Source organism: Scophthalmus maximus, chromosome 21, assembly GCF_022379125.1.
Source record: "Scophthalmus maximus strain ysfricsl-2021 chromosome 21, ASM2237912v1, whole genome shotgun sequence".
Lineage (NCBI taxonomy): Eukaryota > Metazoa > Chordata > Actinopteri > Pleuronectiformes > Scophthalmidae > Scophthalmus > Scophthalmus maximus.
Genome location: NC_061535.1, coordinates 6,189,449 through 6,212,800, shown reverse-complemented (window position 1 = coordinate 6,212,800; position 23,352 = coordinate 6,189,449). Strand labels below are relative to the sequence as shown.

At 42.1% G+C, this 23,352-nt stretch overlaps 1 protein-coding gene and 1 long non-coding RNA gene across 2 annotated transcripts; both read left to right on the top strand.

The window, feature by feature from the left end:
* The first annotated feature begins 471 nt into the window (after positions 1-471).
* On the top strand, positions 472-3,690 carry LOC118291381. Its single transcript, XR_004786649.2, has 4 exons — positions 472-500; positions 1,348-1,547; positions 3,250-3,350; positions 3,643-3,690. It is a non-coding gene; the product is annotated as an uncharacterized LOC118291381 (long non-coding RNA).
* Positions 3,691-8,581: 4,891 nt separating this feature from the next.
* Positions 8,582-21,010, top strand: LOC118291228 (death-associated protein). Its single transcript, XM_035619291.2, has 4 exons — positions 8,582-8,812; positions 9,821-9,932; positions 15,735-15,777; positions 19,353-21,010. The coding sequence occupies exons 1-4, from the start codon at positions 8,758-8,760 to the stop codon at positions 19,470-19,472; spliced, it is 330 nt and encodes a 109-aa protein (XP_035475184.1). The 5' UTR covers positions 8,582-8,757; the 3' UTR covers positions 19,473-21,010.
* Positions 21,011-23,352: the final 2,342 nt, after the last annotated feature.

Below are 23,352 nucleotides of genomic sequence, written 5' to 3'. Positions count from 1 at the left end.
GAGTGTGATGTAAAGGGGAAAAGGAGACAGAAATGCAGTGGGGGAGCAGGTGGAGGGTCTGAGATTCATGCTCGGATGATTTGTCTGTGAAATCAATTTGTGTTTAAAGAGAAATGAGGCTCCATGAAGCCACTGTGGGCCACAAATAGACCCTCAGAAATTAAAGGTGACATATTATGCTAAAGCCACTCTTTCAGCCTTTTTGCACATATTTTGGGGTATGTGGGGTGCCTGCCGGCCCACAAAAAGTGAAACAGAGACACAAAGTCGTTATTTAGTGGATTGGCTTAACCTTTCAGACGGGCTCTGAACGAGCCAGTCACAACCCGGGCGTCCTGTCACGAAACATGAAGCCGCACCTGGGGTAGCCACGCCCCCAACCTGAGAGTCTCCGCCCCCTGGACTGCGACACACCGGAGCGCTGAGGCCCATTCTTCAAGCCTGGGCCAGTGCAACACCGGACTGGAAATGTCCGTGGCGACGCTACAGAGGAGAGACATGTACGTTTTTTAAGACTTCGCCCTTAGTGTTTGTCCCCGTCGTGTTCTGCCTTGTTTGTTTAGCCGCGGTAGCACAAGCTAACGCTCAGGTAAACTATACGTGTCGTTAATACTACCGGCATTAGTGGGCTTTAGGGGGGGCGACTCTGGCTCAGGCCACCGGGAATGTGCTCCACGTCCTTTAATGCGATGTGTTTGACGTGTAAGATTTAAGACCGTGTGTGTCTCCTGTGTCTGCATTGTTGGTTTAGCCGCGTTAGCCTAAGCTAGCCCCGTCCTCCGATGTAAACACCGGAGCAGCCACGGTAACGTTGCTTCCAAACATCCGATTTTGGATGAACGGCCTCGGATACACTTTGACCTGTTGTAGAATTAGAATGAGTTGAGCGAGAGACACCGGTTCCGCCGGGTCTTTTTTTATAAACAGTGCTATCGCTAGCATGGCTGTGTGAGTGCATTATTATATGAATTAATTTACTCTTATCCCTCAGTATATTTGGTCCTGAGCTAGACAACCAGGGCTCATGCTTCAAGTAAAAATAATATACTGGGTTTTTTTGTTCCCTGTGTTCTCTTTGTCTGGTTAAATGCATGTGTGTTATGTAGTTTACACAGCACATGTTGTTGTATATATTATATATTATATGGATTATTTTTTTATTTTTAATAAAAAAAATCCTTATCTTTATCTTGTTTTTTATATTGCTGGAGCTGCAAGAGTTACCAACAAAATGTTGTTGTACAATCACAATAAAGCCTATGATGGGGGAGATGCAGCTTAGAATATAGAGTGATTGTTGTCATTAGATGCAATTTTTTTATTGTTTTATTTCCCCTTGTATTTCAGAGTACATCACACCAATCGGCAACACCCATGTTCCACGGGTTAAAGAACCATGTATATTGGAGTGCAACCTATTCAACCTCAGGGCCTGAGAAGGTGGCCAACAACATTCAAAACATCCATGGGCATGAAGATCCCCTCTTCCCCAAACACAAAGAAGGGTGAAGCCACCACAAAGCCTGTTAAAACAGAACCCACATTCAGTAAGTTGTAAAACACTATTTTACTATTACAAACATGATAAAAAATTCAAATGAATAATAAACAATTTTGAACATTTTAAGTAAACAACTAAGGTGGATTCAGGAAAACACTAGAAAATGAACAATTGAATGAAATATGAAATAATGATTGAGGCAGCCGCCCTGCATTAGAAAAATATTGATCCAAGAAGTAATGTGTTTCACTGTAAAACGGGTAAATACAAATTTGTTGGTGAATAAAAAATAAATCTGCTCAACTTTTCAATTGATTTAGTCACTTATCAAAACAAACTAGATAACAAGCTATATTTTTTAGAAGGATAACTTTTTATTTCCCAACATAGGCAACGTTAGTCTGATTCAATAAAAAGAGTTTTGCGTCAAGCCATGCTTCTCTCTCTGCCTGTCGCCTGTAGCAGCAGCAGTCCAAGAGCAAGGTCTGTGAAACAAATTTCTTGTGAAAACTAGAAAAATTTGGATTAATTTTTTGATTATGAACAAATAATGAAAAATTGGAAAATCTATCTTCTATTTGCTAAGAGCTGTTTGGCTGCAACAGTTGGCTGCTGAAACTATAAGGCCATTTTTATGTTCATGTTTTCAACACCTCAAAACTATTAAGGTTTCTGTAATTTGCACGTATCCTTTACCCTGAGACGCCCCATTATTAAAGCTGGTGAATACATATGTGCAAATTTTAAAAATCAGAAAAAAAAGCAGACATCATTGGGGAAAAAAAGAACTGTGGCTGCAACACAGACATACTCAAACCTATAAGGCTAATATGGTCAATTTGTTTGCACACAGTCGCAATATGGGCACATCAAGCAAAAATTGTGCAACATTACGTTTTTTCACGATTTTTCTAAATGAAACTGGGATCCACTTGATCTGCAGAAATTCTTCTCTTTCAAACACCTTGTTAACATATTTAAATTGGGTTCACACATCCTTTGCACCGTCTTTCAAGACAGTTAACACGGATCTCATACAGAGACTTTAAACTCTACTGGTGTAACTGTGATGAACAAAAGAAATCATCTATTCACAGCCAGTAGAAATGACTTTCATAAGTATGAATCTATAATGCAACTGTGTGAAGCTCCTTTGCACAAATCTTCAATCAGCAAACAGTCTTTATCAAACTATGAAAGGTGCCAACTTTGTCTGTCTCTTTGGAAATGTGGGTCAAAGAGGCCAAGAGTACAAGAAGTACAAACGGCAATACTATAGTACAAAAGCTCTTCCACACTAAATGTCCAAATTTGACTTGACATGATAATTGTTCTGTTGGTCTGACATGTCACAGACGGTTCATGGGCATATTAAGACCTGCACACAAGATTAAAACGAATGAAACTTTGTAAGACAATGTCCCTGGACATCTGAAAAAGTGTGGCACAGGTATTTCGCACAAGCGCCAGTCAGGCTGAACTGGTTCATATCGCCAGCTGCATTTTGTGTTAAGTTGTTCACTGTGTAATGATTGATCGAAAGAATATATCAATTCGACCCATAATATGTGGTTTGCGAGGGAAATATTTGCTTTTGTTGCATGTGTTAAATGTTTCATGAGTGTTTGAGCATTTTGCAAACACCATGTGTCACTTCGAACAGCGTGCCTCTGTTTCCACCTGTGTGTTCATTGGTTTCTAACTGCTACTACTTTCATGATACGCAATCAATTCATCCATTGTTACAGACGTATCGATTATAGCTGCATTTACAGTGGTGCTGTTTGCTCGAGGGAAAAGTTTCGTCTGGGACTGGTGCATCTGGCAAGAACTTGAATTTGTTCCTCCGGTGTGTGAATCCTTTCATCTTTGACACTGCACTTGGTCACCTCCTGTCAGCATAACTTACAACCATTTCCACCTGCCATTAAATTAAAGAGCTAAAATCACGAGCTGTATGACCTTGCAGCGTTGTGGATAACAGCCCAACTTTAGCACACAACCCATATACCGTATTTTTACAATCTATTTTGTGTATGTTAAAAAATAATGGCTAACTGCATTAAAAATTGACATGTTGGCCGTGTGATTTACTGGCAAGCAGTGTGTAATGAGCTTCTTTTTTTTCTTTTTTTTTATAGCTGACCATAACCGAGAAGCTGCACCAAGAAGTATGGTGAAGATTACACAATGATTGAAGAGGTAAAGTACAGTAGAGGAGGAGGAGGCAGGAAAAACATTCTTATGCAGACAAACTCGTCTCTAGAGCAGTCAACCCAAATCCCTACATATCTGAATCAATTACACGTACCTCTCATTTCTCATTTCCCCTGCCGCCATGAATTCTGCTGCATCTTATGGCTCAGCCAAGAGGGAGGGAAACACAGCTGGAAGTCTCCCCACAGCGAGACGTTCACTATTGGTTGACATGGCTGTTATCATGGGTCATTTACACCCTCTAGAAGTGACAGGTTGTTTCAATATGATCCTTACGGAGGATTCTTTCACGGGGCACCAAGACTAATACATCTGAGGAAAGTCACAGAAAATCCGGACTTTGAAGCGCTTGCCGTGGGAATTGTGAATGAACAGTATGAAAAAAAACTGCACTTCACAGTTTAATGATGTGTCACTGTCTTTCTGTTTTATTAATGTGTGCGCACATAATAACTCAACAACACGTGGACAGATGTTCACCAAACTTGGCAAGTCAATTACCTGGGAGGATTTATCCATATGATTCAATTTTGGTGCTGACCGATCAAAGGTCAAGATTGAGGTCAACAAAATGTGGTCCAAAAAAACAAATTTCCTAAGAGATCTCCACAAGTAATAGAGCTAGAGAGACACTCGTATATTGATCAGACTGACCTTTAGGGCCCCAGGCAAAAGGGACCTGGGGGGTTGTCTTTATGAAATGGCGTTAATACAATATATTTGTTGTTGCTCTTCATTATTTACATTAGAAGCTTGTTTTATTGACTAATTCATGGAAGGTTGACACTGTTGTAATTTTGATTTTCGACAGTATGTGGCTACACACCCACATACCCTCATTTGGCAGTGGGTTGATGAGTGAGTATATTTGCACTTGAATGTGTCCGTGGAGCCATTAAAATAAAGGTTAAGTAGGGTGCAGCCAGTTTTGAGAGAAAACTGCCCGCTGGCAGTAAGTATTGGACTTTTCTAAGTACTTCAGGCTCACTGTTTCCTAACTGAACTTCAACCTCAACATTCTGGCGGAGGAGACCAAGAGCAAAGGGAGTAAACCAGTGGTAATCAGCATTGCATTATCGCTAATCAATCTTCTTATTGCACTGCTCCTTCTCTCTTTCCACCCTGTTTCAGTTTGACAATGGTTGACATGAACGCATGCAACCAAGCTGCATATGGATGGATTGAATAATCAATGCTGCAGAGCAGAGTAGGAACCTTTGTTACTCATGTGTGATAGTACTGCTGCAGTGTCTCCCACAGAGCTAACTCTGTGTGTGTGTGTGTGTGTGTGTGTGTGTGTGTGTGTGTGTGTGTGTGTGTGTGTGTGTGTGTGTGTGTGTGTGTGTGTGTGTGTGTGTGTGTGTGTGTGTGTGTGTGTGTGTGTGTGTGTGTGTGTGTGTGTGTGTGTGTGTGTGTGTGTGTGTGTGTGCGTGCGTGCGTGCGTGTTCACCTGTCAGTCGGAGCAAATTCACTCACCTGTGACGTCCTCATTCTGTCTCTCTGTAAGCCATCAAGGAGACTGCTCCTCTCAAATTCCCAGGCAACACACACACATGCACAGAGTCATATCAGCCATGGGCAGGTGCTGAGATCACTGACTTCTGAGGAGGATGTCACCTATGGCAGTTTGAATGTGTGCCATATATTTTCACGCCAGCTAATGAATGCTCTCACACTACATCTGTGTGTATGTCGAAGAGAGAGAAAAGGGCGAAGTACAGAAGGATGGGTGGAGGGGAAAGTGACTGAAATAGAAGACAAGAGCTGGAAGTGGAGCTCTGTATTAGTCTTTTGCTTCAGAGTTGTGAAGTTTTCCTCTCGGTGTCGCTTCATCCCTCAGTTTATCTGGGACATCAGAGTTTTGTTGGAGTGACAGCGATGATGAGTCGTGCAGGACACACTTTCCCCACACACTGGACTGGAGACACTTCTCCGATGTAGGAAAGCTGCATTCTTCCATCTAGTGGCCATGGACGTATGTGCACACACTTGCACGTACGCATGGTAGATAGAACCCGGTTGGGCTAGTTGGTAGAGCTGAAATCAATATAATGATGCAAGAGTGAATATTTTTTTCTTCTTCAATAATATAGTTAAAAAAACAAACATTTGGTCAAAATAATGTTGTTAAAAGATAAAACTATTTATTTATTTTCTGAGGGTTATTCTGAAAAGATAACACTGATGATGTCATAATGATGTAATCAGAATGACATCAGCTTGGGATTGGGAAAAAATACATATCTACAACAGAAATCTAGAGTTATAAACTGAAGGTGTTGAAGTTGAAATGTGTAGATGTTTACCAGGCAAATCGTTGGAGTAGACACTTGATTGTGGATTTCATCACTTGAGTTGACGCATTTCAAAGATTTCCTCATTCAAATATTTTCTAACAACTAAATCAAAAATACTTCGAAACACCATCTTTCATTTTTAAATCTTGTCCTCTGAGCTTGAGGGAACGACAAACATTTTAATTAGACATCTTGATTCATCATATTCAGCAGACTGGATCTTGACCTGCAAGTGAACTCCTGGCTTTGTGATCGGTTGTCAACGCCCTCCTCAGGGACACTAATGCCCAGGCATCAGATTCTTGCACCATCAACTCATCACACACACACACACACACACACACACACACACACACACACACACACACACACACACACACACACACACACACACACACACACACACACACACGTGGTAGCAGCAGTGTGTCCAGGCCAACAGTCAACCCTGTGGTGGTGTAAACTGCAGTGTGAAGTGGCAGCTGTGTTCTTCATTTAGACAATCAGAAGTGATGTTCACTGCTCTCACAGTCCAGAAACACACACACATACATACACATTATACACTTACATGCAGCAACACACACACGTAAACAAGTAAATATGTACTCTCACAGGATTCACCAGTCCCTAGATATATCACATGATGCACTGCGGTTCTTAAATTTTGGCTGCATGCTTTCCTTAAAATGTGCATCTATAAATTATCAGCTGTTCCACCGCCACAAACACACAATAACACCCTATAGACATACAGTAGATGGCTGTATCTTTGCAATACTCTGCTATATGCTACATAAGTCTTGTGTTGAATGAAGAGAGGTATACACTTTTCAGAGAGGTATACACTTTACTAGAAATTAGATATTATCCATAGTTGCAGGTTCTCCCCTGTCCTCTCCGTTTCTCACAACACCTCTAGGCTTTCACTGCATCTTTCAGGTTTGCCCAAGGACACTGTCATGTCAGCCAATTAGTGAGCCACTGTGGAAAGTAGGTGGCCACTAAGGTCACCACTGTCACACAGTGCAGGTTTCTCTTTTTCTGCCTGTTGGAATGTCTGCCTTGCTTTTTCCCTGTTCATCCTGCTGCTGCTGTCGTCGTCGCTCTTAGCGGAGAGATGGAAACAGGCTCCTTCATTAGAGGGAGGTCTCCACTTGATAAATTCTTCAGGTACAGAGGCTGCGTGAGTTGGACAGCCACTTAAGTTTGTGTCGTTTGACGTTTGTAGTGTGTGATCTAAGTAATATTTGAACAGTTTATGAAATGGATGACAACAGTTTTTATTCACATAATAATTAACAGCTATAGCTAGATAATATTTTAGTGAGACATTTTGGCATGAGCTTAATTAGATCTTTCATTTTTTTCATTTTCTGTCGCAAAGCACTTAACGTGATACATTGCTGACACTGCAGCTTCTTGTTTCAGGAAGCTATTTATTTATTTACTTGCATTCTTGATGTATTGTAAAGTAATTTCAAGTGGTATTGGATCAGTGTTCCGAAGGAAGAGAAAACGAGAAGGAGAAAAGAAAACGAGAGAAGGAAGATTTTTTTTCCTCTTCTCTGCCTTTTGAGAACAAAGTTGAACTGTCGAGAGTAAAGTCATCTCCTCTGGTCCATCAAATCCAGTTAGAGGAGCGACAGACAGCTATGCGCGCTGCCATCTTTCCAAGCGTGTGTGTGTGTGTTTCTCCTTCTGAACAGACAGACAGCACAATCTCCTCAAATACTCAACCCAGATCACTGCACTGTGTTTATGTGCAGAAAACTAGTATAAGAATTTCCTTCACACTAAAATTGATTGATTCTGGAGAACAATTTCACCAATTCATCCAAACGAGGCAGTAGTAGTTTGATAAAGTCTTTGACTTTAATGTGGTAATTTAGTTTTTTCCTCAACATTTCTACTTTATTCTCGGTATGCAAAAAAACATAAAAAATCGAATAATTTTTTTCCATTAAGATGGACAAAACACCAGACACGAGATACATTAATAAATAAGCAATTTAACAAATTAATTACAGATAATAAGTTCACAAAAAATGATGCCAGACTCATTAATAATTGAATTTCAAATTAAATTCATTATGATAATGTGTATACAGCAGTAGGCCTATTTATGACATAAACCTACTCACTTTTTTTTAACAAACATATTCAAAAAGAATTCACTGGTACACTTAAGGTGCAATAACAAACAATGTGCAATATTTATATTTATTCTCCATGTGTAACTATTACTACAGCTCTGTATATAGTATGTATATATCTTTTTTGTATTTTCTGTTATATTTTGTACATACCTATTACTTTTTAAAATTTCTTTCTTTGAAAATTTCTTTTTGTTGGACGAATAAATGTATATCTTATCTTATCTTAATTTAAAAAAAAAATATAACCTGTACATGGAAATACTTCAATCATAGGAACTGCTTAATCTATAACTGACATTTATTATTATTATTATTATTAATCCGACATTACAACATCCTGGTCCCAGGCTGCGCCCTGACGTCATCGCGCCCCCTTTACGTCCCGAAGCCCCTCCCGAGCGCTACGGCACGTGACGTCACCACGCTTCGTTTCCAAACAATGCTGCAGGAAAAAGCCACGTTGACGATCCAGACCCGAGTGTAGTCCCACGTTTTGCGGGCAAACTAAAGCGCGATTCGGTTTGTTCTTGTGCGCGCTGTTTCTCTGTGGGCCCCTCGCGTCGGACCGAGCACCGCCGCCGACATGTCGTCGCCGCCGAAGGACAAAGTGGAAACCAAAGGAGGACATGCCCCTGCAGGTGAGGCTGCCGTGTTGTTGTTTTGTGCTACCTTCCCCACGAACTCGCAGGCCTTTGTTTCTGCAGTGTCTCGAAGCAAAAAGGGGGGAAATAAAAGAGAAGTCACGTGGTGATGATTGATACTTGGTGCAGTCACGCGTCGACGCAGCAGCTGACGACGCGTTCAAAGATCGCAGATCCGCAGAATTTCTCTATTTCGTCCATTTCCCTACTTCCTGATTCCGAGTGAGATCTCGCAGCACGAGTGAACGCGGTGATGTCCACGTCTTCTACTGAGGGTTTATAGGCACAGTGTTGCGGGTGAGGGGTTGCTGAGTGTTGCTGACGTGGAGGTCGCAGGCATTGTGGATGTAGGCTGGAGGGAAAGAAAAGAAAAAAAAAAAAGGAAAAAAAGGATAAGGTGTACGTGGACATGAGCAGTGTTGGCAGGACTGCAGGACTGATAGCACACTGAGATAACAAATGCCCCCTGGCACCCAGCCTGTGATCAGTGGGAGGCCCAGTCAGTGTGTTGCTGTGGCCCCTGACACGATCCCCTCTGCAAACAGACAGGTCAGAGGTCAAGGTCAGCAGCAGAACTGCAGAACTCAGGGCCTTGCTCAGTGGGCACGTTCGGAAGGACGGCTGCTCGCCTAAAACGCCGACATGTTAAAGCCACACATCGGCCCTTCGACTGAGTGACCCTGCTGCATGACTCATGCAAACATTTGCTTTTTTTTATAGAAATGTTAGGATAATGGAGCAGTTCTAAGTGGCCCCTTTGAGAATCACGAGGTCACAGCCCTTTAATGTTCCATTGACAGGAAAGTACAACATATTATTTTCCATTTAACTCCCCAAACACAACATGGCTCAAGTTTGTCTTCTATGTCCATTTCTCTAACTATTCTTTTCCTTTAACACTGAACATCTGTGAGCTCTTGGGGTAATCGTTGTAGTTGTAATCGGCGTGTGTATTTGTACCCCCCCCCCCCCCCCCCCCCCCCCTTGTGTGTGTATGTGCTGCAGTGAAGGCAGGAGGTATGAGGATAGTGCAGAAGTATCAGCCAGCTGCTGCTGCCGCCGCCGCGCCAGAGCCCGTGCAGAAAGACGAGGACGACGAGGAGTACGTCAGCAGCAGGTAACACACCCACACAGTCGTGCAAAAGGAGCATGGGGGAGATGCAAAGGTACAAAAAGAGATGTAAAAATGATCACACATAGACTCAAACTTACCACAAAGACTCGAAACGATTGCAAGGAGAAACAAATTCAGTTCAAATATATGCAAGATTATTGCAAAATGTAGGAAAACATGACCCGATATCGACTCTAAAGAGACGCAAAACAACCACAGACACAAAACCGCTACGAACGACGGCCACGTCTGTATGGAATTTTGCAGCAGACTTGTTGTGCGCTGTTTCCAACTCAGACAGCAACATAATTAGTGCATATTTATAGCATTAACTTCAACCGCTCCCATCCAGCAGTCGCAGTTGTTTGCTACGCGCAGCCTCGGTTTGTACGTTTTGTTTCCGTTTCAGCTTTTCCTGCATGAATGCATTGTTTTGTTTGTACCGAGGTCACTCCGTTCTGTGTCGGAGGTGCTGCAAGTTTCTAATTTTTTGGTGTAAATTTCTGTGCATGTGTGTCTGCCTGCTGTTATGGGTATAAAAGAGTTTGATTATAAAATTCAAACATTTCCTATTTCCTGTTACAACTAATATCACTAGAAAAAAAGCTCTATTTTAGTTATGCTTTTTTAAAAAAAAAATTCAGACAGATGTTGAGTGGAAATAACCGCACATTGTAGTGATTTTGCATTTTTAATCCGAAGCTAAGCACACAGGGCATTTAAGGTTTCTTTTAAATTTTTGAATCTGAAAATTGAAAATCAAATATACTGATTTCGACAAGAAAACCCATATGACCAAAAGATACCTGCTACGCCCCCACATGTCTACTCAGTATACATGAAGGCCCATTGGCTGTGTGCGTACGGGTGCAGGTGGCATGTTCACACCACATATCAGTTGGTGTGTGTATTAATGGGAGGTGATAAATGAGAACTGACGGGCAGTGCATCGCCGTGAGTGCAGTTCAAGAACATTGCCAATTGTCAAGAAATGTTCTGTGCATGTACTTCGTGCATGCAACCTCACATACACATTAGTTAACTGCACGTTGTGTTCTCCTTCGTCCTCTGCCGAGTCGAGCATTTATTAACTTTAGAAAAGGTCTGTTTTCTATTGAATTGACCTGATTTTTCAGCTTTTGTTAATCCCAACTTTTTTTTTTAAACCTCTGGTAGTTTACCACTTCATTTGTGTCACTCAAGGTTACGCACTGGACATGAACTGTAGTAAATAAAAACAGTTTTGAACAATCTAAACCCAAATATATTCATTCACATTGAAGAAGCTGGAACCAGGGAACTTGTGGTATTCTTACCTGAAAAATTACTCAATTCATAATGATAGTTGTTGCCGATTAATTACTCCATCAATCAACTTAAGGACAAGTTAGTTGATTCTTACAGGTCAAATACAATGAAAATAAAAATACCTCATTATTTGTGATAAGGGCAGGAACTTCAGGAATCTGCATTCAGATCCCAAAGAAATGTCTTCCTACCGTTTTTGTGATTCGTAAAAATTGAAATGTGTCTCTTGATAAGCTCTCTCTGGCCTAGCTAGTGTACCCTTTTTTCCTGTGAAATGTTTATCTGTAACTAAAAATGATGCGTCGGCTAATCTAAAAATAAAATATGCAGAGTACCTGCACTCTGTGGTTAAACGCAGTCAACGAAGCTCTCTCACTCGCGCACACTCCCTGTCCCACTCTGTGTCACGCTGATGGACGTCTAGCAGGTGGCTACTGGGTAAATTTAACATTAGTAGCAGCCAGTGAAGCGTTGTAGTCAGGCGAAAACCTGCCGTACCCAATCTAGCTGAGATGGACAGATGGGGGGAAAGAAGGAGAGATAGATGGCTGGATATGGCGAGGAGGAGAGGGAAGGATTATTACGGTATGGCGAGCGAGGGATGCCATGGCGATGTGAAGATGCAAAGAGGCCTTATTCGGTGAGGGAGTAATGGAAGAAGGAGAAGGGTGGTAAGGAGTGAGATACGGGCAGAAAGCATAAACCATAGCAAAGTGACGACCGTTCAGAAGCTCCTGCCCACGGACTTGGATGTTACCGTGTTGCTCACAAGCATCAGGAACAAATCTACCGATCATTTAGGTGAAGCATTTAGGTGTAGAGATGTGATGTCTCGGTGAGAGTTAAAGATTCAGCAGGAGCAGGAAGAAGGAAGAGATGACAAAGGAGCTTACTGCCAAATATGAAAAGATATATGCAAGATAATAATATCGGCCACATGTCGTTTGTGCCTTCATCTCTCAAACATATTTTGCTTCGAGGAGGATACGTTACAGAGTCTTCGAAAAAGAACTGTTGGTGGTTCCCGTGTGTACACTTGACTAAATCACTGCACATGAACACTGTACGTAGCAACTGTAGTTAGATGTGCAGTAAGCTGACGGCTCGTGGTAAAAACAAAAAAAAAGTTGGGAGGAGATAGACAACAGGCATAAGTTTCTATGGAAACCAGCATCTCGCCCACGGCAGCCCGATTCCTCCTCTGCAGAAGCAGAGTGAGAGAGAGAGAGATTGGTGAGGTGGAGGTGGTTGTAGCTTAGTACAGAGAAGGAGAAACTAGGCACAAGTATTAATGTACAGTAAATGTGCTCCTTGAGTTATTAGTTCAGATTCACATTCTGTATCCCGCTCCCTCTTTTTTTCCTCCCTCGCTCTCCATTTTTTAAGCTCCTCTCCTCCGCTGGCACAAAGCGACCTCTTCCCCAGGATTCCCCTGCGGCTCTCTACTGCCCCCTGCAGGCTCCCTCTGTCTTCTGACACAGCCGCCCTCTTTTCCCCAGCGCACAAAAACCACAGCAGGGGATCTGTCACTTTCGCTTTGCCTCGCGCGCCCTTTTCACAAAGTGTTGCTTTCCGTTTCGCAACGGAGGTAAAAGGTGTCGGTATCATAATCATATGGGAAATGGCTTCTGTGTTGTGTCTAGATTAAGATATTACAGTCTGAGACTTCAATGTTGAGATGAGGGAGGGGATTCGTCTTAATGAGGTGTTTTATACTTTTGAAGGAGTCTATCTGACAGGCTTACATCCCTCACTCGTGTTTGTCCAGACATGTTTTATCATTCTGCGCTGTCTCTCCGGCCTTAAATCCAAATCCTAGAAAACAAAAAAGGCAGAATTTGATACTAACATGCTTCAGATGCAGTAGTTTTAAACCTGCCCTTGCGTTGCAAGTCAGTAAATCAGGCTCCATCTTCCGACTTTATCATGGAGATAGACATGTGTAGCATGGTGTAGAAGACAAGTGTGAATAAATAAATATGTAGAATATGTTATTAAAAGAGAATCGTGGGGAAAACAAACTTTTCATAATTTGTAGCTGACTGGGCCATTTTCCATGCAAGCGTGGAGTCGTAGCACCTGAGCGTTTACAAGCGAGATTACAGCTTGAAGAGCCCGTTAGAGTAAATGAGGAAATGTGGGATCCTGTGACTCCAGCACGCCATTTCTCAGTTAACTGCCTGTAATGAAAGCAGGAGCAGGGCTCTGCACCAGATGTGTTTAAGATGAAAGTTTATCCGACAGGTTTTTTTTTGCACATAAAAATTCCCAATGTATCTCCCCTTACGACTTTTCTTCAGCTGGCTCTTGGCCATATGCAGATTTATTCCCCATCTATTCATATATTGTTGAATTATTTAAAATTACACTTTTGAGCCAGCTGTTAGCTGAACGCTAGCGAGGCCACTTCACAGCTAGCTGAGCATTGATTTGAATGAGGAACACTTGCAGTGTTAATAGCAGCTAATCAAATCGCTAATAGAAAAGCTTAGAGATATACACAGCAGTTCTTGAATCAAATTGAATCATTCCCCTCCCATCTATGACTTGGCATGCTCTCATTGGATCTCACGGAACCCGGACCTTGGGTCGAAGGGAGCTCAAATGATTGGACAAGAGGGGAGGCTGATGACGCGGTGCATTCTGATCAAAATTGATTTCACGCCCCCTCAGTTTGATAATAATTAGATCGTCTGGCGTGTAGATACCAACAGCGATGTTTTGCATGTTAATGTATCTGTGTGAGAGGGATCGCCTCACTAAAGAAGGAGATTGGGACGAAAAGGTTTGGAGAGAACCAGCCCATTCATTCTCTCTCAAGCCTCCAATGTAGGCCGTGTGATAAACAATCGTGTGTATGTGTTATTTTACCGAATAATCAATGCAGGAAAGATGTGCATTTATGTTTAAATGTATGTTGCAAATGTATTAACTTAATTCCAACTGTATATAATTGGCTGTATTAGAGTTTTCATTTCATTCATAGTAATCTGTATCTACAAATAGTCAAACCGTAAAATGTCAATCTTCAATTGCATTTATTGGTCGCAAGAGTTTGATAACGACTTCTTAGGATTAATTGCCATTATATATACATCGGCTGATCAGAAATGTTTTACTCCTTCATATCGGTATCGGCATCTGCCCCCAAATATCCATATTGGTCGGGTTCTAATGCATGTGAATATGCGCGCGTGCGCGGAAATTGGACCAGTCAAAATTGATATCACACCAGTGTGTATATCTCTCTATCACTTCTCAACTCCACAATTTGTTGTCAGTGTGGAATAATCAGTGGCATTCAACATATCCAGGCGTTAATCTAATAGCAAGGTAAATATTCTCTTTGAGAGAAGTAGCAGAAGGTTACTGAGTGCCGAGATGTTGATTGCTGTGATGGTTGGACAGATGTTTTGATAGAATACATAACTGTAAATTGACTATGATTAAAATTTAAAAAATGCATGGATCCTAAAATATTTCAAAGTAAGTAGCAGATGTTACAGGTTGCAGTTCGTCGACTGTGTCAGAAACTTTTAATTTTTCCCACATATTTAGGTTGTTAATGAGCTCAGCTCGTTGTAATAACTAATGTCTTTGACTGGAGTTTTGAAGGTGGCTACCACAGCTAAACTCTTTTGCCGGGGGGGGGGGGACGACGCCATAGAATAGGCGCCGCTCGTTTGTCATGTCAAGGTCGATACTTACCTCAGGTTCCACATTTCCCCCTCCTCATCTTTTCTCTGCCTCCATCCCCTCCCGGACGTCTGAGTGAACACTCGCCTCCCTCTCTCCCCCATCGTTTTCTCTTATTCTCTAAAGAATAAGAAGTATTGTAGACGTATACAAGTCTTTTTTTTTTGCCCCACTGCCCTCTCACCTCCTGCTGCCCTGACCCACCTTTACCCCGAATCTCCCTCCCTCTGTCTCTTTTTCCTCTCCTTTTCTCTCCCTTCCCAAATTCTTTCTTTGTCACCATCTTCCTCTGTTACTCTCCTTTTCAGCTTTCTCTCACATCCTCCCCTCTCTCCCCTGCTCTCATGCTTTTCCATCCAGAGGCTGTGAGCCCCAGTGTTTGGCCAGGATAAATTGGAGCTAGTTAAGCTACTGGCAGGTCCATCAGTGTGAGTGAGTGTGTGTGTGTGTGTGTGTGTGTGTGTGTGTGTGTGACTGACTGACTGTGTGTGTGTGTGTGTGTGTGAGTGTGAGTGTGTGGGTCACACTGGGTGTTATGAGTTGTGACAATGTTCGTGTTTTGGTGTCGTGTGACTTTTTGGGGTTTGGACTTAGCCAGATGGCTAAACTTGTAAATGTTGCCGTACTGTAAGCTGTCCCCTTGACCTGCACATTATGTGATTAAATTACATGCACAATCACCAGAGTAAAGCCCAAGGCGCCCTCTCTGCTTATTGTCTACTAACCCTAACACATCATTTGTATTCTTAATTCTCTTAATTCTCTAACTCTCTCTCTTTTTTGTCCCTCTTTCTTCTTTAGTCCACCAAAGGCTCCTGTGATTGTGTCTGGAGTGGTTACAAAGGTAAGGTACACTCTCACACATACATATGCACACACCCCAATAATGTTGAAATTAGCATTGTGAGATGGTTTATATCTGGGACATGAGCTCTACAGGGAGACGTAGGGGCTCAGTGCTGAGATAAAACAAGAGAGAACAGTGAGAAGAGGCTTTTATTCTCTCCCCTGTCGCCAAATGCTTGCTCACTCTGGGAACTGTTTTGTTTCTCTCGATAATATTGCATATTATTATTAGCAGAAAGAAATAGTGCTACATATTATGTTTAATCTCTCAGCGCCTAACAGTTTGATAAACCACCCCCACATATTGCAACATAAAAAATGACCACAGTTACTCAGATTGACACCGTTCTAACTCAGCCTCAACAAAAAACGGAACAGTGGTAAGGGTAAAGCTCTGACTGTGTGGGATGTTTGTGTGTTAAGAGCCTTGACCGGCCACTTTGACAAGTGGGTCCAAGCAAAAATCTGTTTTACACAGTCACATTATGGAGACAAAATCAAGTCCCCATAATGTAAATCAATATATGTTCAGGGGAAGACATGTTTTAAGGTTAGGGTAAAGCTTAGGGTTTGGCAAGTAGTAATCGGTACGTCATGGAGACGTGTGTGTGCGGTCTAAAAAGTGTCCTTGACTTGCTGGATGGGTCCACTCGCTGCCTTGTGTGAGTGTGTGTGTCTCTCTGTGTGTGTGTCAGACCAGGGAGATTGTTTGCGGAAGATTGCGGCGATATCAGCAAGGTGGCAGGCGTCCCATTTATCCCCCGATCCTCCTCTAGCTTTCCCATTTGCCCCCTATCACTGCCATCAAACCCACAGGCAAGCACCACACAAAGCCTCAGAAAAGCCTCATAGGAGCTAAGTGAAACACGTGTGTGTGTGTGTGTGTGTGTGTGTGTGTGTGTGTGTGTGTGTGTGTGTGTGTGTGTGTGTGTGTGTGTGTGTGTGTGTGTGTGTGTGTGTGTGTGTGTGTGTGTGTGTGTGTGTGTGTGTGTGTGTGTGTGTGTGTGTGTGTGTGTGTGTGTGGTTTGTGGTCTGGAGGGATATTTTTTTGAAACGGAAAGAAAGAAAAAAACATTTCCTGGCAATATATTTTCATTTTTTTCTATGGGTGGGACTCTAAAACGCTTTCGTCTAATAAATTGAACTTGATCCTAAGTAGCAAAGGTGGCCATCTAAGACTAGATGTACAACTAGACCTGAAGCCTCATTCCTTTTTTCCAATAGCCAGGATCAGACAGTGCGTTGTGCTCCCAAAAAATACACACAATTATCCTCATGTCATAGCAATCCATCATCTTTCAACAACAACAACAAAAATCCTTGACGTCAAAGGAAGATAATCTTGTAAAATCCAAAAAGTAATGCATTGATGAAAAGGTCAGCCTACTGGTTTTTTCTCAAATAAGAGAGAAAATGTATATATTGAGTGAAACATTTCCACTTCAGAATACATTTGAGCCACCTAGAGCTAAAAAGAGTATTTTCATTCTTTAATTATTTTTTTTTTTACATTTTAATGTATTTCAAGAAAAAAGGGACTGTAAAAAAATTGTCAATATCATAATACTTTGATAGATAGTTTTTCCCTGCATGCAAATGGTAAAAATGAAGTAGGAAACCACGACTCCATTCACAGTGCTCTACAGTAATGAAGTTAAAGGGGCAGTAAGCGATTGTAAAGCAGTACACGTTTTGTAAAAATCAGCGAATATTTGGTTCCGTGTGTGAACCGCAAAAAAAAATCCTGGTTCAGCCCACGCTCTGTAAATCGAAAAAACAGAAAAATGTTGCGGACCGCACATAAAAAAAAACTGCGAGTGCAGTTTGTGGCATCAGTGGGACTGAGGTAAAGAAAGGGTCTGAGCTTCGGGACAGAGACGAAGGGCAATTGGAGGTCAGATCCATCCACATCCCACACAGTTAGCCTTGGAATTGGCTTTAAATGGAAGAGACACACACACACACACGCATGCACACTGTATATGTTTCATTCTCACTTACACACGTGCAGACATGCAGGGAAAAACTAGTGCACGGCCACACATACAGGACAAGACCAACACACACACACATGCAGAGAGGATTAGGGTCAAGCAAGGATGGGCTGGGTGGGTGAGTGAAGTTCAGCGAAAAGGCTTAGAGACGCAGCCGGCGTTTATTTCCACAAGTGTGCGTTTGTAGAGCATTGATTTAAATTGCTGATACAACTTTATCCACGTGGACTTCCTGAAGAATTCAGAATATGAAGGAAACACGTGTTTGGTCTTCATATTTATGCTGGAGCAGTAACATAGGGACTAACCCTAACCCATAAAACAAGAATCAGCAAAAGACCAACTTAACTTAAGGCTAATGTCCAGTTTCGTAAATGAAAGAATTAAACCACCAATAAAAATAATCCTCTATATTGTGAATGCAGCAAAGTAATGTGTGTTTAGTGTGTGCTCTGCATAAATACTGACTTTTAGCTGGTTTCCTTGATTTAACCAACCTCACCAGCTTCTATGTTGTATTTAGAGCATACCGAACAATATGTGAGTATGAAATGCTACAGCTGTAAATTTCGTTTATCCACACAAAGAGGGAAGGATAGCTGCAAAAGAAGAGGAACTGGGTCTTGAGAATTGTGGGATGTCTCTGTTTTAAAAATTCAGTTTTCCTTTGTGACCGATCAAATTCTAGTTTTCATCCGATTTCGAAGCGATGCTGTTTATAGGCATTTTTTCTTGGAACGAGAGATTGAGGTTGCACAACAGATGAGTGGGGGCATATAGCTGCTCAATACTGTGCTCTTCATACACTTTGGGGATTTCCACATTGTTATTATGATTATCAGGGGCAAAAGGATTGAAATATGAGGGATAAAGTGCTCATACTGCACACCTGCTCAGACACAACATTATATTACTGTCACACTTACATTTTCGCTAACATGAGGGTCGTTCTAAGAAACAATATAAAAATCCATTGTCTATCTTTGATGATGAGCCTCTTACTGGTAAAGTCCACATCGCTATGCTTCTGTGCAATAACTGGATGAATATTTACTGTGCTGTATGCAGTGGCAGTTTTGTAGCATATAAGATGCAGCAAAGCTTGTGGAGGCTTTTCTCTGAATGTTAAGATTCAAACAGCAGACAAATATCAGTTACATCAGCATAAAATAATCTATATATTCTAGAATATTAAGCCCTTCTACCAAGGAGCTAGATGCTTCATGTGCAGTTAGTCCTGCAGGAACATATGCTGTTCTGTCTGTATGCCTCTTGTGATGGGAAAATACTTATAAGCTCCGAAACCAAATTGGTCTAATTTAATTTTGGTCATCAAGAATTTTAAAAAAAAAAGCCCAGCACAACTGAACAATTGTTCCTGTCCCTTTAAGTGTAAAAATGGCGAGTCCTTTTGGGAGCAATTATGTCCAGTTTAGAGAACACACTGTGCTTAAACTGATTTTAAGGCCGAGGGGCCTGTAAGCTTCAGCTGCTAAGCCTTTTGTGTCCACATTCAAATAATTGCATGCAGGTCATGCTTGTGCTCTAATGTCCTGATGACTGACATTCTTCTGTCCAGGGTGACAAGGACTTCACCCCAGCTGCTGCCCAGGTGGCCCACCAGAAGCCCCAGCCTGGTGTCCCCAAGCTGCCCCAAGCCCAGCACTTCAACCAGCACATCAATCAGCCTCGCAAGTGAGCCAGGCGGCACGCTACAATGGCTGCGCTAACTCCACCAGCAGGCCTTCCCAATGGAACACACATGATGAAGATGTTTCCCCACTTGGCACCGATCTCCCCTTAAATAATCAGAGTAATTTTTTTGTCCGCCTGTTGCGTTACACATGCAAGGAATTTGTCAGCAACAGGCACCTAATGCTTACATGGCTATTGAAGTCCCGCTCGTTTACACCCTTGCTGTAGTGGTGCTGAACTGTGAGGTCTGCAGTTTTGGTTCCACTCCTTAAGAGAGATTGCTTTGCAGGTTGTACAGTCTTAATATGGCATAAACGGGCGAAGGGTCTTCTTAAATGGCTGTCTTACTTGGATTAAATAGCTGAGAAATTGATCTAAGATCTGAGTCTCTTGGGAGGGGGAGGGCTCTCTCCCCACATGTGCTGAGCAATACTGCGTCACATTAACCAGCCAATCACAAATTCTGTCAATCAGGCCAACTAACCAACCGATCACCTCGCGGTGATGAACCCAGGCTCCGGCTTTCTACCTACAGTATGATCTTCACAGACCAAAAGAACCAGAATCAGCAAATCAAGAGGTGGAGAAACACGTTTTTCATCATCACCACAAGCCAAAAACACAGTGAGCCTCTTCTGAGTTGCAAAGAATGGGTTCGATGCGAGTGCATCACTGATGCTGTTGCCAAAGTGCACGTTTACAGCACAGACCAGAGGAAGTCAAACTAGACACTTACACGACAGCATTAGCTCGTTATTTGCCCAAACGCTGAGATTCTAGCAACTTTGACCAACATTCCATTTGACCCCTTTCTCTCATACCCTCCATCAGATATGACTCTCAGACTTAGAGATGCTTTATTGGACTACAATCAAAGTGTGTTAGTGTATTCACGCGAGAGAAGAAACTCAATATCTTCAATTTGATAGATGCACTATAAGAGATGCAAAACATGACCCATCTGTAATCACGGCTGTCATTACCTTAGTAGCTACTGGATGCCTGTCCCTAATGTCTCGGCTAAAGATGGCTACCTACAAGTATAGGGGAGCAAATATTGCTACTTAAATTTTGCTCCAGTTTCCCCCCTGCTCTTACCTTTATTTAACCAAAAAGAGCCAAATCTCCTCTGATCTACTCTCCTAGTAATGCTAACTAATTTTAATGCAAACGTGCTTCATTGTTAAAAAAAATTACCAGCAGTGCATCGCACGCATTCAAGCAGCACACACACACACAAACACACACCACCCTTTTCCTTAATCACCTGTCCCCTTACACTCAAGTGTCATTTGTTGCAACGATAATGTTCAGGTTTCCAGGAAGGAAAGAAAGAAAGAAAGAAATTTACCTTGCCAAGAATAAATGATCACATATGTTAATTTAATCAAGTTCAGAAGAGTTTTATTTGTGTTTTTCAAAAAAGATTTTTTTTTTTTTATGAGTAAATTGTTCAAATTGTAAAAATCTTTAGTCATTGAGTGGAACTGGGTAGTAGGTGTGGTTGTCATAATAAATAAAGATATAGACTATCTCGAAAAATGCCTTTTTCAGCTCATCTTTGTTTTATTTGGGGCATAACTGGCCAAATGAAATCTTGTGTTGAGGCTCAGTTAAAACATTTGTGTCAAGGAAAATGTTTAGCTCACAACTAGATAAAGTGCTTGATTTAGTTCAGGCATTTTGTACATTTCAAAATGTACAAAATTCTCCCCCTAGAGTATTCAAGCATCCCATGGTGAATAAGCACCTTGCTCTGAGGGATTTGGGCTCAGCTGGTGTTTTCAAATGAAACAGAAGCATCTCTGCGAGAGCTGCCTGCCGTCTTCCCCTTCAGCACACACACACACACACACGCACTGTGCACCAGGTGTTAGTGCGTGTAATCCATTTTTACACAAGCATCTGCACCAAGGTGTTCTGTCAGCTTATGTTAGCCCAATAAACCAGCCCGTGCTGGCTTATTTGGTGCGAGTCTATGTCAGCAAGCTGGAGCACCATATTAAAGCAGACACTATCTCTTTGACTCTCCATGTTGGCATATAGTTCCCTCCATGTGGCAGAGCTCTCATCTCCCGCCGTGCCCTATTAGACTGACTGGAGGAACGGAACAAGGGTAATTCTGCTATAAAAAAATGTTTTGCACAGCCCTGCGCAGGAATCTCTGCTTGAATGAGTTTGAATTCCACAAAGAGGGTAAATTGGATCAAGATTCATTCTTAAATACACACAAAAGGATTTTGGAGAGCATTTAATTTCACTGCATCACGCTTACAGGAGAGGCTGCATGTCATGTATGTACTGTTTGGCTACCTCATAGATTAAAGCGGTCTATTTAATATCAAATAATAGGTGTACGGGTTTACTTGTACTTACTTGTGTGGGAACACCTTTGTTTTAGCCAGTAGAACCATAAATTGGCTCTGCTGACAGTACTTTTGCCCAGTGTATCCAAAAGGCCTGTGTTCTAGTTACCATGTGTCGTTTGTCAAAAGAGGTCATTAGTCAAGGTCAGTCTGACTCCAAAACATGTATGTTAAGTCTTCCAACACCATAAAAGAAAATCAAGGCTATGGCACTTTACCCTCAGCACCAAGCCATTCTCATTTAGAGGCACTTTATCACATTAGCCTCGAGTGCAAACCGCTAGGTGCTGGCCATGTGGACATCTGGGACATTGAAACTGGCTTCAACTAGTTGAGACTGAAAAGCTCGCACGCGTTCCTCGGTTGACTCAGGCAACAGCAGGAGGAGGAGAGGTGACTTCAGTCGGGTCAGGAACACTTCAGATGGTTGTGTTGATTAATTCTTAGTTTGAACATTTCTCAGATCTTCTGTGCTCATTTAATTTGAAGACATGATCATTTATTCATATTTTTCAGCTTTTCAGAAGTGGAATTCATTAAGAAGGACACACTTTATCCTTGATTGCATCAGAGTACAATTTCAAAGTATACTGAGAGAAAATTAATTAAACTGTATTGCTCCAATATCTTGAGGAATGGGACAGATTACATTTGGGTCTCGGTAAATCAGATAAAACATAGAGACATTTATTGTGACGATAAGAAAGTATGATGATTTGGGTGGGGACTTAACATTTGCCAATCTATCCTGCATTCAGCACAGACACTTTAATGTGGGGCTCGCAGTTGAAGTTGAAGACACAGCCCGGTCGGATGAATGTGGATTTCTGCTGAGGCAGAATTTGAAATTTGGCATCAACAGCATGAATCCATGGAGCCAACCTGCCTCGCATGTCATCATGCTTATTTTTTATACTCATTTTTTGTAACATCTCGCACTGTTGTAGGAATAGTAGTGTGGCCCTACGAAGTATTAGTATGGCATTCAGATGTTAGATGGAGAGCCCATCCTGTTAATCCTTCTCAAAGATGTAAAGACAGTGGTGTGATGTGCACAGCCTATAGCTCATTCACTGACTCAGGATGTCCTCATCTGTTGGAGGATTATCCGCATGTGCTTAAACATGAACAATGCCACTTACAGTAGATGTACTCTATGTATCTAACCTCCAGAAACCTGTATGTGTAGTACCCAAACCAAACAGCGGGGGAGCCCCCAACTAAGGATCCCATTGAAAGGTTTCAGGTTTGTCAGGAGCGTTCAGTGCTGATATACAGTAGATACATCAGGTCATCTTGTCTAAAAGTCCCCCTGCAGCATCACAGCATGACATGGCAGCTGTCATTCTGTCCTGTGCCCTGTTCGTTTGGCCACTTCTGAATTTCCTGCGAGGGATTTGGGTCGGGGGTGGCAGAGGAGGAGGGTGGGCGGGGAATCGCTGACCAGGCCTGTTGCGCTTCATAATCTCAGGTTAGAATCTAAGCCAACAGCTGTGTGAGCTCCAGCGATGACCTTAA